The sequence below is a fragment of the Ovis canadensis genome, chromosome 19 (assembly GCF_042477335.2).
Source record: "Ovis canadensis isolate MfBH-ARS-UI-01 breed Bighorn chromosome 19, ARS-UI_OviCan_v2, whole genome shotgun sequence".
Taxonomy (NCBI): Eukaryota; Metazoa; Chordata; class Mammalia; order Artiodactyla; family Bovidae; genus Ovis; species Ovis canadensis.
This window is the reverse complement of record NC_091263.1, coordinates 69836037-69852344: the sequence shown is the minus strand read 5'-3', so window position 1 is coordinate 69852344 and position 16308 is coordinate 69836037. Positions and strand designations below refer to the sequence as shown.

The 16308-nt window shown below is 45.7% G+C and overlaps 2 protein-coding genes across 3 annotated transcripts in view; both read right to left on the bottom strand.

Moving 5' to 3' along the window:
• ATG7 (autophagy related 7) overlaps positions 1-16308 on the bottom strand; it is a 388924-nt gene that overhangs the window by 277602 nt on the left and 95014 nt on the right. The window lies entirely within an intron of this gene.
• The window catches only part of HRH1 (histamine receptor H1), a 108856-nt gene continuing 95101 nt past the window's right edge, over positions 2554-16308 (bottom strand). For both annotated transcript variants that reach the window (XM_069560931.1, XM_069560932.1), the window contains exon 2: positions 2554-5435. In XM_069560931.1, coding sequence (XP_069417032.1) covers positions 3931-5400 — 1470 coding nt within the window. In that variant the 5' untranslated portion in view covers positions 5401-5435 and the 3' untranslated portion in view covers positions 2554-3930. The remainder of the gene's footprint in view (positions 5436-16308) is intronic.

Genomic DNA, 16308 nt, shown 5'->3' with positions numbered 1-16308 from the left:
ATCTGCTTCAACGGTAAATACTAGCTTGAAGCACTTTCTTGAGCTGCTTTGCAGAATTTAATCTGCACCCCACCCCCATCCTCCTGCCTTAGGAGCTCAGCCACCGGATCAGTTGCAACCTGAAGGATGATGATGTTGACCTTTTCTGAGTTTTGTGACTTCAATCAACACCCAAGCTCCTTCATAAATATGCAAACAACCCTAGCTTAAATCTTCCCAAGTTTTGCTGTTGCGGAGACACTGCTTTGGGAAAGATCTCTGGTGTTCTCCTTACAACAAGGAATAAATACTTATTCTGCAAAGAATAAATCCTTCCTTCTCCTGCTCTTGGGTTTGGTTGTGTCTTTTGGCTCAATATGCACCAAAAGGCAAACCCAGCCTTTGCAGTAACATTAACTTAGCAACGTCGAAAATTTATGGCAATTTCTACTGGATGGAATGGCTTTGCAAGCTTTTATAGATTTATATGATGATGTAATTGATGGTTGAAAACCATCAATATGAAATATTGCCTTCAGACTACAAAGAAAGCTGAGCACCAAAGAATTGATGTGTTTGAACTGTGGTGCTGGAGAAGACTCTTGAGAGTCCCCTGGACTGCGAGCAGATCCAACCAGTCCATCCTAAAGGAAATCAGTCCTGAATATTCATTGGAAGGACTGATGCTGAAGCTGAAACTCCAATATTTTGGCCACCTGATGCAAAGAACTGACTCATTGGAAAAGACCCTGATGCTGAGAAAGATTGAAGGTGGGAGGAGAAGGGGACAACAGAGGATGAGATGGTTGGGTGGCATCACTGACTCGAGCATGAGTTTGAGTAAGCTCTGGGAGTTGGTGATGGACAGGGAAGTCCGTGGGGTCGCAAAGAGTCGGATACAACTGAGTGACTGAACTGAATTGAACTGAAGGATAAAAATAAATGCTACGGGTGGGTTTATTCTTCCTTTGAATATATTTAAACTATGAACACATTAGTGAAGAATATATTCTTTTCTCCCCTCCCCTTTTAGTATAAAATAAGCCTGAATTCTAACTCAGGGAAGACACTTCTTTGGGATACTAGTCCACCTTCTTTCTGGTCCATTGGCTTTCAAAGTAAAGTCAGTATTCTTTGCTCCAGCAACTCATCTCTTGACTTACTGACCTACTGCAGGAGCAGTAGGAGCTTGGCCTCAGTAACACCCCCACCTCCCCTGGTTTCCTCTTGTTTTGACCCATTGTTTTCCCCTCTTCACCTGCAGTCTCTTCTCCTCTATTGCTCCCCTCTCTGCCGCTTGGCCTTTCCCTGCAAATAGCAGTGATCTGGGGACAAAGCATATTGAACCTTCCTCGACACACAGCAGTGAAGAAAAACAAACGTCTGTCAGTCTAAGTTCACAACTTGCAGAAAACTGCTCTTAAAGAGCTCATCCAACATGCATTGCTGTAAACCCTGTAAATTGTTTAAAAGAACCCAATGTTTGGTAAGCTTCACACACTGGTCAGTGGAGGAATTGACTTCAAGCTCATCAGCTTTAAGTCCATAAAGAGAAACCCAAGGGGGTGGCTTCTTTTTAATCTAAAATGTATAATCAAGTTTTAATCTATAATCAAGTTCTCTAACAGCCTTTTCCAAGAAGGCATTTATTTTTGTATTTGGAGCAGAGAGCCTGGTTTCAACTGAATTTTGAGTAAGCCATCAGCCACTAATTCTTTCCTGAGTGGGCTAGGGCTGAGTTATGTCTGCACCCTCATCCACTGCCTTTCATGAATTCAACAGTTAATTCAATTGTACAGAGAGTTGGAGGAAGAAAAGGTTGATACCGTGGAAAGGAAGCCCATTCCAGAATCAGGTCTTAGACTCGGTTCTTATTAACCCCTCTGTGCTATGGTTTACCTATTTTTAAAAACCACAGAAATCTGCCTCACAAGGTTGTTGTAAAGATTAGATAGAAGTGGTAAAGCATGACGTATACGCTCAGTATACTTTAAAACTCCAAGTCCCCACTGGGTACCGTATACTCTGCAAGCACTGTAAACACCTTACACAGTGACACATGGAACCTTGTTTTTTATGCTCTGGCAGATTATACTGACCATTTTTGTTCTTTTCAGATTCAAATCCAGATCTCGCTGACCAAGATCTGAACTTGTAACCACTTGGCTTCCCTAGTTGCTTCAGCTGTTCATCAATATCGGTAACGGGCACTTAGCCATTGGTCTGTGTGGGGTGTGTCTTTAGAAAGACTTAAAGTGCTCCTTGGTCCAGAGGGGGCCCAGGAAGCAACTCTTCTGGTTTTTGACATGGAAACAGACCAGGATAACCCAAAGCAGGATAAAAGTCTCTTTGGCTCCCTCCAGTTTTGAGGGAGAAGAGCTTAGGGAGGTGCAAAGTAGAGAGGGAAGCTTGTTATAAAAAGTAAGTCCTTTTCTAAAGACATTTACAATATGACCAGAAACCAAAGGGAAACCTTGTATCAAATCTTATAACATTTAACGTTACATTTCAGTACATCTTCTTAAGTCCAAGAGACTCAGAAAGGCAGAATTAAATCAATCAACCTTATAACAGTTGAACTTCAAAGATCATATTTTAGTAGGTAAAAATCTCTCATTTTAACGGATCATGCAAAAAGGAACACAAGACATAAAATACCAGCTTATACAGGCACTCCCACCGGCTGCATATATGACAGTTTAACATCCAGTTTTAAAATATAAATCACAACCAGATTGCAACATAAACACCGAGTAAAACTGCCTGTTCCCATGCCTTTGCAAGTTTTGACTTAAAAAGTGTGACCATAAAAGTACATGATGATGTTTCTTGGATAAACACAGCAGAATTCACAGATGAAAAAGTATACTGTTCCTCCTCAAAGTATCGCCTCTGTGGCCACATTCTATGTCAGCTGTTCCTCCTCTCAATATACACTTGTGAACTGCCACCACTCTCAGGAATTGTGTGTGTGTGTGTGTGTGTGTGTGTGTACTGAATAGAACAAATTTTTGCCTTTTGGAGAAAATGTGTTACAGTGAGTTGAAACCATAGGATGTTTGCTCCAGCTTTCTTATAACTAGCTGTGTGATCTCAGGTACCTTATTGCACCTTGTGGTCCCTCCATTTGCTTTTCTAGTAATACCATCCTCCTGTTGTGGGGTGTCCAGGGGCTTAAATGACATCCACCTGGCACAGCCCTCAAGCAATATGGCTTTATTCTCCCCACTTCTCTTTGTTTCTAATATACAACCATCTAAAAAATACTCCTTTTCTCTTTGAGGGAGGCATTTAACCTCTTCTTTAATAGGAGACCGGAATTTGGGTTTGAAAATGATGGATGTGCAGACTGCATCATTTCCCATCAACTCTTAAGATGCGCGTGAGTGAGAAATAATACGGTGGAGGAGCCAGGGTTGTTCAGACACTGGATCTGGAGAAAGCTGCATAAGAGGCTCAGAAGAGAGGTGTTCTGAGACGTGGCAGTCACAGTGGAGTAGCTGTCCTGCCTTTCAAGGTGACCCTGGGCAGGGACAGCATCTATCTGCATGTCTAAGGTCTCTGCTCCACAGTCGTGGAGCTCATTTGAAGAAGGCTCCAGAGTTCCACTGGAACTCTACACACATGTCCCTTCAGTAGCCTGATAATTTGAGTTTGAAAGCTGGAATTACAGTGTGAGCTTGAGGCCCCCACATTCCTGAGGAACAGGAGAGCTCAGACAGATCTAAGTCTCTTGCAAATATTCAGCTCTCAGAGTACAATCTCTCTGCTGACCACCGCCATCTGCTGTTCTTCCTGCTGCACCTACGAACTCTCCAAACTCCCCAGCCCCTAAGACCATTCTTGCGACTCCAGAAAGCCCAGGTGCCTGGCAATGCAACAGGCTTCCTCCTTCACTTCCTTCAGGGACGTCGTTAAGCGTCACTTGGTTGCATCCCCTGGGAGCCTCCCCTAGGAACGAATGTGCAGAATTTTCTTGAAGGTCTTCTTGAAGTTCTCATTGCACAAGGGGTAGATGAGGGGGTTCAGCGTGGAGTTGATGTAGCCCAGCCAGATGGTGAACATGTGTACACGCTCGTTAGAGCAGCTCTCGCAGAAGGCGACGACCATGAAGAAGACGAAGTAAGGAATCCAGCAGACGATGAAGGCCGCCATGATAAACCCCAGCTGCTTGGCGGCCTTCCGCTCTCGGTTCATGTGCAACCCAGACACGTACTGTCGCGAATGCGAGCGCAGCCTCTTCCAAGTGAACTTGATGTACTCCAGGCCTGTGCTAGACTCGCTTCGCGACTTGCCTTTCCCCGGTGCCGCCGGCTCTGCGGGGGTGTCCGAGTCTGTCCGGGAGAAGGACTGGCTGTCACCTTGGATCTGATCCTCTAAGGCCTCCTTAGCCCCAGGCATGTTCAGGCCCTGCTCACCCATCTCAAACTGGTTCTGGCTCTGGTTGATGGCTGCATAGCCCCTGCCACTCCCTTCTGCCTCTGGCTGCGTCTGCACAGTGTCAAGCGGGAAGCAGTAGAAGTTGCCCGGTTCTCCATCCTTCTCTTGGCTGAAGACGCCTAGAGATGTCACCTCCTTTGGCTCCTGGGATGGTGGCTTCAAGACAGGTCCACCCCCAGTGTCTTTTGGCTTCCTTTTCAGAACCTCCCAGGGGGACTCCTTCCCCGGTTTCTTGGCGCCCAGCTGGAGGTTCTCTGGCTTCATCTTCACGTCAGAGAAGGAGGGGAAGGACCCGTTGATGAGCTCCCGGTGCTGGCAGTGCTGCCGCACAGCCTTGTAGATCTTAGCATAGAACCAGAGCATGAGCAAGGTGGGCAGGTAGAAGTTGACGATGGCGGTCATGATTTTGAACCATGTGACTTTGTAGAAGTCCGTCTCACACTTATGCCCCAGGGGCTCTGGGGTCTTCAGCTGGAAGTGACGCCAGCTCAGAATGGGGATAATCCACAGGAAGGACAGAAACCAGGCGGCTAGGATGGTGACGGATGCTCGGGTCTTGGTACGATACCGCAGGTACTTGAGGGGCTGCTGCACAGAACGGTAGCGGTCGATGCACAAGATGAAGACGCTGAAAATGGACGCTGTGCTGGCCACATAGTCCATGGAAAGCCAGAAGAGGCAGAGAGGGCGCCCCAGGGACCACCTGCACCTGAGGAGGTAGAGGATGTTCATGGGCATGACGACCACCCCCACAATCAGATCGGCCACCGAGAGGCTGACGATGTAGAGGTTCCCCACCGTGTGCAGTTTCCGCTCGCTGCGCACAGCGTACAGGACCAGCAGGTTGAGTCCCACTGTGACCAAGGAGATGGCGCTCAGGACCACCACCAGGGGCATCAGCTGGGCATCACTGGCAGGGGCGGTCTTATTCCCCTCACACATCTCGTCTTCGAAGATGCAGGAGGAATTGGGACAGGTCATTGGCACAAGTGTAGCCTCCAGCTATGGTTCACTCCCTGGGGGGAAAGACACAAGGATTCAGGTCAGAGGTCCCGTGATCAGTAGCATCACTCAGCGCTGTCACAGGCGTCAAACCATGGTTGTGTGAGATCAGGATGATAGACACTGCTGGTTACCTGAGGCCTATACCCCCTGCCTCCTTAGCCATCCCCTCCTTCTTTCCAGTTATTGACTATTCATTGCATTGCTGGGCATTGTCCTGGATGCTGGGAATACAGTAGTGAACAGAGCAAAAACCTCTGTCTTCAAGGAGGTTACATTCTAGTGGAGGGGCATGGGCTAAAACGAGATGAGGTTTGTACAAGTCCCCTGTTGCACACACGTGCTGGGAGGTGGGTTGCATCACGATTGGTCTAAGCTGCATATGTGCCATTGTTTCTCTTTGCCAGCGGCTGGTCTAGGAGTGGGTGTCAGACATACCTGCGGCTGACGAGGTAGATGGGGAAGGCTCATGGCAGAATTGGGGTTCTGGAGAAGTTCTTCCTCTTTGACAAATGAGCAAAATGAATACAAGGGTGTCTCCTACTTGCCCTCTTCTTTGTGATAGTGAGTGATGCACGGAGCAATGGCAGTCATCTTGGGGCCATCAGGGAAATACCGAGAAAACCACTGAGATGCCAACTCAGAGTCTAGTTATTACTGAGCTGCTGAGCTGACCCTGGAGTCTTCTTCCACCAGGCTGATTATTATGAGAAATACTTAAATATCTTTTTTGCTTAAGTCACTCTTGTGAGAGTTTTTACTTGCATCTAAAGCACTGCTAACCAATATAAGGGAGGGTTACGAGGGCACACAAAGCATGAAATAAATCTAGAAAATCTGCTTAGATGAATGGTTCTCAAATGGGAAGAGGATTATGTTATCTGAGAAAGCATTTTTATCATTTCACTTTTATATTTGAATCTTTTTTCATTACATAACTATGCAAAGCAATATGTAACACAACCTCTGCTAGTGGAACTATACTGAAAACAGATGGCTACAGCTGATCCTCAACTGGGGTGGGAGGTCAAAGTTGGTATTAAAACTTCCAGAAGGTGTTGTTAGATTTTTATATCAATCAAAAAGTGGTATGAGTTTAAGGAAAACTGAGAAATACCAACAGTGTAAATGTCTCTTGTTAATTCGGCAAAAAACATTATTTCTACATTAAGGCAAAGCGAGATAAATTCTTGGCTAGAAGGCTACATTCTTATGATTTTTAAAGATAAAAAGCAAAACCCAGCCCAAAACAAATGGACTTAATTAAATTTGAATTCTTTTGCACAGCAAAAGGATCCATGGACAAAATGGAAAGACAGTCTACTGAATGGGGGAAGATATTTGCAAATGATATGATTGATACGAGGTTAATATTGAATATATACAAACAGCTCATATAACTCAACATAGAAAAAAAAAAACCCAAAGAACCTGATTAAAAAATGGACAGAAGACCCTAATGGACATTTTTCCAAGGAGGACATGCAGATGGCCAGCTAGCACATGAAAAGGTGCTCCACAGCACTAATCATTAGGGAAATAAATGTGAATCAAAACCACGATGATACGTCACCTCATACCCGTCAGAATGGCTATCAGCGAAAAGAACACAGATATTGTTGGTGAGGATGTGGAGAAATGGGCAGCCTTGCACACTATTGGTAAGAATGTAAATTTGTATAACCATTATTGAGAACAGTATGGAGGTGCCTTAAAAAACCATGAGTAGAATGACTATGTGGCCCAGCAGTTCCGCATCTGGGTGTACATCTGACAAAAACAAAAACGGGAATTCAGAAAGACGCATCTCCCCCGACGTTCACTGCAGCATTACTCACAGCTGCCAAGATACTGGAGCAACCCAAGTGTCCATCAACAAATGAATCCAGAGGATTGTTGCATATTATATATATATATGTATATACACACACACACACACAATGGAATACTACTCAGCCATAACAAAGAAATAAAAGTTGCCGTCTGCCACAACACAGATGGACTTAGAATGCATTACGCTTAGTGAACAACCTCAGATATGCAGATGATACCACTCTACTGACAAAAAGCAAAGAGGAACTAAGCAGCGTTTTGATGAGGGTGAAAGAGAAGAGTGAAAAAGCTGGCTTAAAACTCAACATTCAAAAAACTAAGATCATGGCATCCAGTCTCATCACTTCATGGCAAATAGAAGAAGAAAAAGTGGAAGCAGTGACAGGTTTTATTTTCTTGGGCTCCAAAATCCCTGCGGATGGTGATTGCCCCCATGAAATTAAAAGACATCTGCTCCTTGGAAGGAAAGCTATGACAAACCTAGACAGTATATTGTCAGCTACAAATTGGTACTTGCCTGTCAACTACAAATTTGTACTTGCCAAGAGCATCTGCCAGGGACTGAACAGTAGCATTTGCCATCTGCCTCCGTGGAGATTGAACCTTGTACCTCTGCAGCTGTTGGCCTTCAACCCCCGCTGTTGAAGGGATCCAGGGCGCAGTGAGGCATCCTGTTCTCCAGGGAATCTGGTGGAACAGGTCTTCAGATAGTTAGATATTTTCAGGAACTGATTTCACGATCCCAATCCTTGTATCTCTTCATATTTAGGAAAACACTAAATCCCTTCATGGGGACGTCAACGCCTTGTGACTAGCAGAAAAACTTCTGTAGAGTAAGCTCTCGATTGCATTGAACTTCTCCTTACCAAAATCTTATATATTGACATTTCCCAACTGCCTCTTTGCAGCAGTCTCTCAGTGCTATCTGAGGGGCTATCTCCTGGGCTGTAGTCCTCGTTTTGCCCCAAATAAAACTTAACTCACAACTCTCAAGTTGCACACATCTTTAAAAAGTAGAGGCATCACTTTGCCGACAAAGGCCCATCTAGTCAAAGCTATGGTGTTTCCAGTAGTCATGTACAGATATGAGAGTTGTACTATAAAGAAGGCTGAACACTGAATTGATGCTTTCGAATTGTGCTGGAGGAGACTCTTGCGAGTCCTTTGGACTGCAAGGAGATCAAACCAGTCAATCCTGAAGGAAATCAACCCTGAATATTCATTGGAAGGACTGATGTTGAAGCTGAAGCTCCAATACTCTGGCCACCTGATACAAAGAGCCGACTCACTGGAGAAACACTGATGCTGGGAAAGATTGAAGGCAAAGAGAGAAGAGGGTGGCAAAGGATGAGATGGTTAGACAGCATCCCCGACTCCATGGACATGAATCTGAGCAAACTCTGGGAGATAGTGAAGGACGGGGAAGTCTGGCATGCTGCAGTCCATGGGGTCCCAAAGAGTCGGATACGACTTAGGGATTGAACAACAACAGCAATGCCAACAAAAAAACAAATGCTTAGTGAATTAGTCCAGACAAAGACAAATACTGTATGATATCACTTATATGCAGAATCTGAGAGACAAAACAAACCAGTGAATATAATAGAAAAAGAAGCCGACTATAGATAAAGAGAACCAGTGATTACCAGTGAGGAGAGGGAAGGGGGAAGATAGAGAGAGGGGTACAGGACAGGATGAAGAGGCACAAGCTATTGTGTATAAAATAAATAAGCTACAAGGATAGATTGTACAACACAGATAATATAGTCAACATTTTATAACCATAAATAAGCTATAAAAATATGGAAACACCATGCTGCACACCTATTAGTTATACCTGTAATAAACATAATATTGTACATCAACTCTACTTCAACTGAAAACAAAAAAGCAAGACCCTAAGATATTTGATCTTTATGGAAGGAACCCTTGAGTCACTTCATTGGAAAAGAGCTACTTGAACAGCACCGACTTTTGGTTGTTATTCAGTGACCTTGTCGTGTCTGACTCGTTGTGACCCCATGGACTGCAGCACACCAGGCGTCCCTGTCCTCCCGGAGCTTGCTCAAACTCATGTCCGTTGAGTCGGTGATGCCATCCAATCACCTCACCCTCTGTCGTCCCCTTCTCCTCCTGCCCTCAATCTTTCCCAGCATCAGAGTCTTTTCCAATGAGTTGGCTCTTCGCATCAGGTGGCCAAAGTATTGGAGCTTCAGCTTCAGCATCAGTCCTTTCAATGACTTTGCCCCAGCTCTATCACCAAGACAGATCTGAGGGATCTCTCAGCCTGCGTCTTCTCATGGGGCATATGTGATAGGTGCAGTCGGTGATCTCCAAAGGTTCTTCCAGAGTGTCTGTTTTAGAGTCTCACTGTAGGTGTTTTTCCAAGTTCTCCTCCAGCTCTGCACGGCCGCAGCCAGGGCAGCTATCCCACTCCTCCAACTGTGCCTCCTGTGACGGCTTCATTAGCACCCCCTTCTCTTCCCGTGACCCGGCCCTGCCCTCTGCTCCATCACTCTCTGCTGTTGGCCTCCGGGGTCTCACCCACTCACCCCACCCCACTCCAGCCATCATCTCTGTCAGCTAAGCCCCGAACCTACAGCTTTAGCCTGTCGCTTTCTCCACTCCCATATCGCTTCAGTCGTGTCTGACTCTTTGCAATGCCATGGACTGTAGCCACCAGGTTCCTCTGTCCATGGGATTTCCCAGGACAGGAATACTGGAGTGGGTTGTCATTTCCTTCTCCAGGGGATCTTCCCGACCCAGGGATTGAACCCATGTCTCTTATGTCTCCTGCGCTGGCAGGCAGGTTCTTTAGCACTAGTGCCACCTGGGAAGCCCTCCCTTCAGCCTTGCCCAAGCCCAGATCACTTGGAACTGTCCACAGCCCCTTCACAAAGGAGAAGAAAGCCTAGGGCAATATCATCCCTGAGATTTTTATTTTTTATTTTGGTTAGGAGGAAGCAGGAAGCACTTCCCTAATATACTTCCAGCTGGGTCTTCCCTAGGTAGCTCTTACCTCCTGTTTCCACAGGAGGCTCTCATTTCTCTCTTTCCTTCTAGCCTTGAGGAAATTCCTTTCCTAATTTCTCTTTTTGCTCTTTGCCCCACACATACAGAGAAAAACAATTCTTTTTTATTGTGCATATACTAGTTATCATTCCACAGTTCCATTTGACAAAAAGTTATGTTTTTATATAAGAATCTGTGTATCTTTCCCTTTTTGATTAAAAAACAGAAGTTTTCTTGCTTGAACTGAGATCAGGGAAATGATAATAAGTGTGAAATTAAGTAGTTAAGGGTGAAATCTACTGGTGTCTGCAACGTAACTTTGATATGAGTCAGAAAGTAAGTTGAATGGATGATTGCTTAGAAGAATGGATAAATGAGTAGATGTATGATAAAGCAAAAAGAGCAAAACATTAATTTATGACCTGGGTGGTCGGTGTATTAGTGTTCACTGTACAATGCTTCTAAATTTTCTCTTTCATTGATACTTTTCATAATAAAATATGGGAGAAAATAGATAAACAACAAGATCTTACTGTATAGCACAGGAAATGATATTCACTATCCTGTAACAAACCATATCGGAAAATAATATGAAACATAATATGTATACATATGTATATAATTGAATCAGCTTGCCATACAACAGAAACTAATATTATAAATCAATTATACTTCAGTTCCAAAAAAGGATAAAATATTAGAGAAAACTAATACAACATAAGCTTATCTTCCTCACTTAGTTCAGTTCAGTTCAGTCACTCAGTTGTGTCCGACTGTTTGTGACCCCATGGACTGCAGCACACCAGGCTTCCCTCCATCACCAACTCCGGAGCTTGCTCAAACTCATGTGCATTCAGTCAGGGATGCCATCCAACCATCTCATCCTCTGTCGTCCCCTTCTCCTCCTGCCTTCAATCTTTCCCAGCATCAGGGTCTTTTCCAATGAGTCAATTCTTTGCATCAGGTGGCCAAATTATTGTAGCTTCAGCATCAGTCCTTCCAATGAGTACTCAAGACTGATTTCCTTCAGGATGGACTGGATGGATCTCCTTGCAATCTAAGGGACTCTCAAGAGTCTTCTCCAACACCACAGTTCAAAAGCATCCATTCTTTCGTAGTCAGCTTTCTTTATAGTCCAACTCTCACATCCATACACGACTATTGGAAAAATCATACCTTTGACTAGACAGACCTTTGCTGGCAAAGTAATGTCTCTGCTTTTTAATACGCTGTCTAGGTTGGTCATAGCTTTTCTTCCAAGGAGCAAGCATCTTTTAATTTCATGGCTGCAGTCACCATCTGCAGTGATTTTGGAGCCCAAGAAAATAAAGTCAGCCACTGTTTCCCGTTTCCCCATCTATTTGTCATGAAGTGATGGGACCAGATGCCATGATCTTCGTTTTCCGAATGTTGAGCTTTAAGCCAACTTCTTCACTTTCCTCTTTCACTTTTATCAAGAAGCTCTTTAGCTCTTCTTCGCTTTCTGTGATAAGTGTGGTGTCATCTGCATATCTGAGGTGATTGATATTTCTCTCGGCAATCTTGATTCCAGCTTGTGCTTCTTCCAGCCCAGCGTTTCTCATGATGTACTCTGCATAGAAGTTAAATAAGCAGGGTGACAATATGCAGCCTTGATGTACCCCTTTCCTGATTTGGAACCAGTCTGTTGTTCCATGTCCAGTTCTAACTGTTGCTTCTTGGTGTGCATACAGATTTCTCAGGAGGCAGGTCAGGTTGTCTGGTATTCCCATCTCTTTCAGAATTTTCCACAGTTTATTGTGATCCACACAGTCAAAGGCTTTGGCATAGTCAATAAAGCAGAAGTAGATGTTTTTCTGGAACTCTCTTGCTTTTTCCATGATCCAGCGGATGTTGGCAATTTGATCTCTGGTTCCTCTGCCCTTTCTAAAACCAGCTTGAATATCTGGAATTTCATAGTTCACATACTGTTGAAGCCTGGCTTGGAGAATTTTGAGCATTACTGTGCTAGTGTGTGAGATGAGTGCAATTGTGTGGTAGTTTGAACATTCTTTGGCATTGCCTTTCTTTGGGATTGGAATGAAAACCGACCTTTTCCAGTCTTGCGGCCACTGGTGAGTTTTCCAAATTTGCTGACATATTGAGTGCAGCACTTTCACAGCATCATCTTTTAGGATTTTTAAATAGCTCAACTGCAATTCCATCACCTGCACTAGCTTTGTTCATTGTGATGGTTCCTAAGGCCCACTTGACTTCGCACTCCAGGATGTCTGGCTCTAGGTGAGTGATCACACCATCGTGGTTATCTGGGTCATGAAGATCTTTTTTGTACAGTTCTTCTGTGTATTCTTGCCACCTCTTCTTAATACCTTAATACCTGCTTCTGTTAGGTCCATGCTATTTCTGTCCTTTATTGTGCCCATCTTTGCATGAAATGTTCCCTTGGTATCTCTAGTTTTCTTGAAGAGATCTCTAGTCTTTCCCATTCTATAGTTTTCCTTTATTTCTTTGCACTGATCACTGAGGAAGGCTTTCTTACCTCCCCTTGCTATTCTTTAGAACTATGCAGTCCTCACTTAAGTATCACCATCAGCTCCATTTTTAACCACAGTTTCTTTTTCAGAGTTTAGGCACGTTATTTTGATAACATTATAAAGATAAAAGGAGAATATCAAGAAATATTTGTCAAGTGAATAAACAAATGAGCAAGAGGCAGGATGCTCCAAAATACCTCAGCTCAGAACTCATTCATTCAACAGATATTTACTGGTAAAAGGTTTTTTTTCAGCTCAGGGATCCGTTTTAGGAGCAAGAAAACCCACTTTTGTTCTCTGAAACCACGTGTTTCAGAAGGATTCCTGGAAAGGGGTGTGCAGGAGCCAGGCTGCTGCAGAGACACACGGAGCTGCTGCTGGAAGCCGGGCAGGGGGAGGAGAAGGGAGGCCCAGGGGACTGGGCTCCTGGGAAAAGTGCATCCCACTGGGAGGGCAGCCCAGAGGGCAGCAGGGGGTGGTCACATCTGCAGCTCCTGCACAACCCACTCCAGACATAATATGCAGGGCCCATTGCAAAATGAAAAGCCAGAAAGTTATTAATCATTTCAGGATGGAGGCAGCAGAACATTAACCTGAGCGTGGGGCCATCCTGAGCGCAGGGCTGGGTGACTGCCATTCTGGCCTCTCTTTTCTCACCTGATCCCTGAAACGGCTCCACTCAGTGACACAGCTAATGTAAGGCGCTTTCCCCTCCGTGGGGATCTGAGCTCCTCGAGGGATGATCTTGGAATGGTTTTCCCTCTCTCAATGCCAAACAGATGCCAGGCACTCTGGCCGAGGGGGGGCAGTACCTGGGGACATGGGTTCACGTGGCTGCACAGGCTGCCCCACCCCCTTCAGGCTGCCCAGTCCCTGCTGGGCTCTGAGGTGCCCTCTCTGCGGTCAAGGTCGAGCCTACAGAGAGGATATGCCCTGAGGAAAAAGAACCGAACCTCAGGAGGCCCTCGGGACAGGGCATTTCTAGAAGAAAGAACCTGGGCAACCAGGGGTCTCGATAACACCGCGTCCCTCGAGGAGCAGGCCATGCGAGAGAGCGTTCTCACCCGACTCTGCCACATGATGGGCCGCGTGGAACCTGGGAAAACAGCCGGGTCTCCAATGTCCTCAACTGTAAAGTAGGGCAAGCAGTATCTGCCTCCCTGCACAGCTGTCTGGAGCCTCAGTTGAGACAGTGAGTAGGAGTGTTCTGCTAACCCCCTGTGATGACAACGCGGTACCAAGCAGAAACAGATCCTTCCTCTCTAAGAGGCAAGCCATCATTTCTGAGTTGAGGCAATGGCTCCATTCCAAAACCATGAGCTGCAGTGGAATTTTTACTAGAGTGATTACAGTCTAATGCAACAGGTCCACGTGCCAGCAAATGAAGGTGGTCAACTGTCCATCCACACCCCGGGAGTGCTGACTGGGGCAGCTAGCTCCTGGGACTTTTCAGAAATCTGTTAGTAAGTAAGTACCCGCCACAAGCCCACAGCGAGGTCTTCTGATGATCTCCAAGGCAGAGAGGAGGAAATGGTGAGCTCAGGCTCAGAGAAGTACATCGACTTACTCAAAGTCACACAGCTAGAAGTGGTTGGGGAAGCCAAGATTCAAAACTAGGTCTGACTCAGAGTTTCTCAGCGTCCACTCTATTGACATTTTGAGCTGGATAATTCTTTGTCGTGAAGGGGTGTCCTGTGCCTCATTGGATGTTTAGCAGCACCCCCAGCCTCTACTCACCAGATGCCAACAACACCGTCTCCTTCATTCCCAGACATGACAACCAAAAAAATCTCTAGACATTTCCAGATATTCACTGGGAAGCAAATGAGCCACAGTTGAGAACCACGGATCTAACTGAAGAATAAGCCAGAGAAAACAGCTTTCAGCTCAAAGTAAAGGGTGTCGAAAAAATAGATGTTGTCTAACAATACAATGAATTGCCTTGAGAGATACTGAGCTCTCCACCACAGGAGGTATCCAAGAAGAAGAGGCTTTGGCTCCAAATTAGAAACACTTCTGCTTTCTCAATGGCAACTGTTGGTTTTAGATATAAGGAGCTGTGGGGCAGGAACTTCTGTTGATATCCAGAAAGGGAAGGCAAGGGGAACTGGAGGATCTGAGAGATGCTACACAGGAGACAAGGCTCCCAGTACCTCACCTGTTCCTCTTTCTCTCTCATTTAAGCAATGCTGGTCCATGGAAGGCTTGGAGCTCATGCAGGGAGTAGGGCAGGGCAGCAGTCCAGAACCCAGGCTTTGGAAACCAGTCGACCTCTGCTGTCATCCCGCTTCTGCCCTGGTTAGCTGGGCAAGAAATTTCCCTTCCTGAAGCCTCAGTACTCTTCACCTCTAAAACAGGGATAAACTGCTAAGATAGGGGCTGACGCACCAGAAGTGCTTGTTTAACAGTAGCTACGCTGTTTTCTCCCATTTCTTGGTGAGTGACGCAGCAAGCCCCTAGCCAGCCCCATCGAGCTCAGAGGAAATCACACTGGCCTCTCCCTGCTTTTCCCGGTGGCAGAAACTGTTAACAGGTCCCCAGTATCCCTTCTCTTCTATTCAGGAATAGACTCCTGCTATCCACATGAAAACACGGCTTCCTAGAATAGGACCACATTCCCCAGGCTTCTTTGTGGCTGGGTATGAACACGTGACTCAGTTCCAATGAAATGGAAATGGAAACACAGCTGGCAAGTTCCAGAAATCAGCCCTAAAGGAAGGATGCGTTCTTTTCTTTGGCCCTTCATTCTTCCAGCTGGCTGGAATGCTGACAGGACGAGCAGAGCTTAAGCAGCTATTTTGGGACCATGAGAAAGAGCCTCAAGATGAGGGAAGTGAAGCAGTAATTGGGAAGGAGCTGAGGTCCCTGATGATCGTGAAGTTGCCATACCAGCCAGAACCACCTCTGGATGAGCTTGGGTTTTCTATCACTGAATTCTAACCAGTAGTGCTGCCCCTGACTTCAAGGAATTTGTCATATTAGGATGAGAAGAAAAACAAAAGATAAACAAACAGCATCAGAAAAAATACATTAGAAATTCCATGACGGCATCACCGACTCAATAGACCTGAGTCTGAGCAAACTCCAGGAGGCAGTGAAGGCCAGGGAAGCCTGGCGGCTGCAGTCCATGGGGTCGCAAAGAGTCGGACAGACGCGACTGAGCGACTGATCAACAATTCGACTGGGACAAGTGTGATAACCGAGGTAAGATCAAAGCAGGCGGCAGGATATGGGAGGGAAGAGCAGTCTCTCCCAGGGTAAAGTGGGGATGCGGAGAAGGACATCAGAGAACGGGTGATGTGTGACTGGGCTTTGAAGGATGAGTACCAGTTCGCAGGGCGGAAGGAAGAGGGATTTAAGGATGGATAAAAGAAAGAATAAAAGTCCAGAGCTGCGTTTGAGGCGTTGGGAGGGAATCGTTGGAAGAGACTGGAGTACAGAATAAGGACTCAGGGGACGCAGGTTGGGGCTCAGGCGGAGCTGTTGTTTGTTTGCTCAGTTGTGTCCAACATTTCTGCAGTCCCATGGG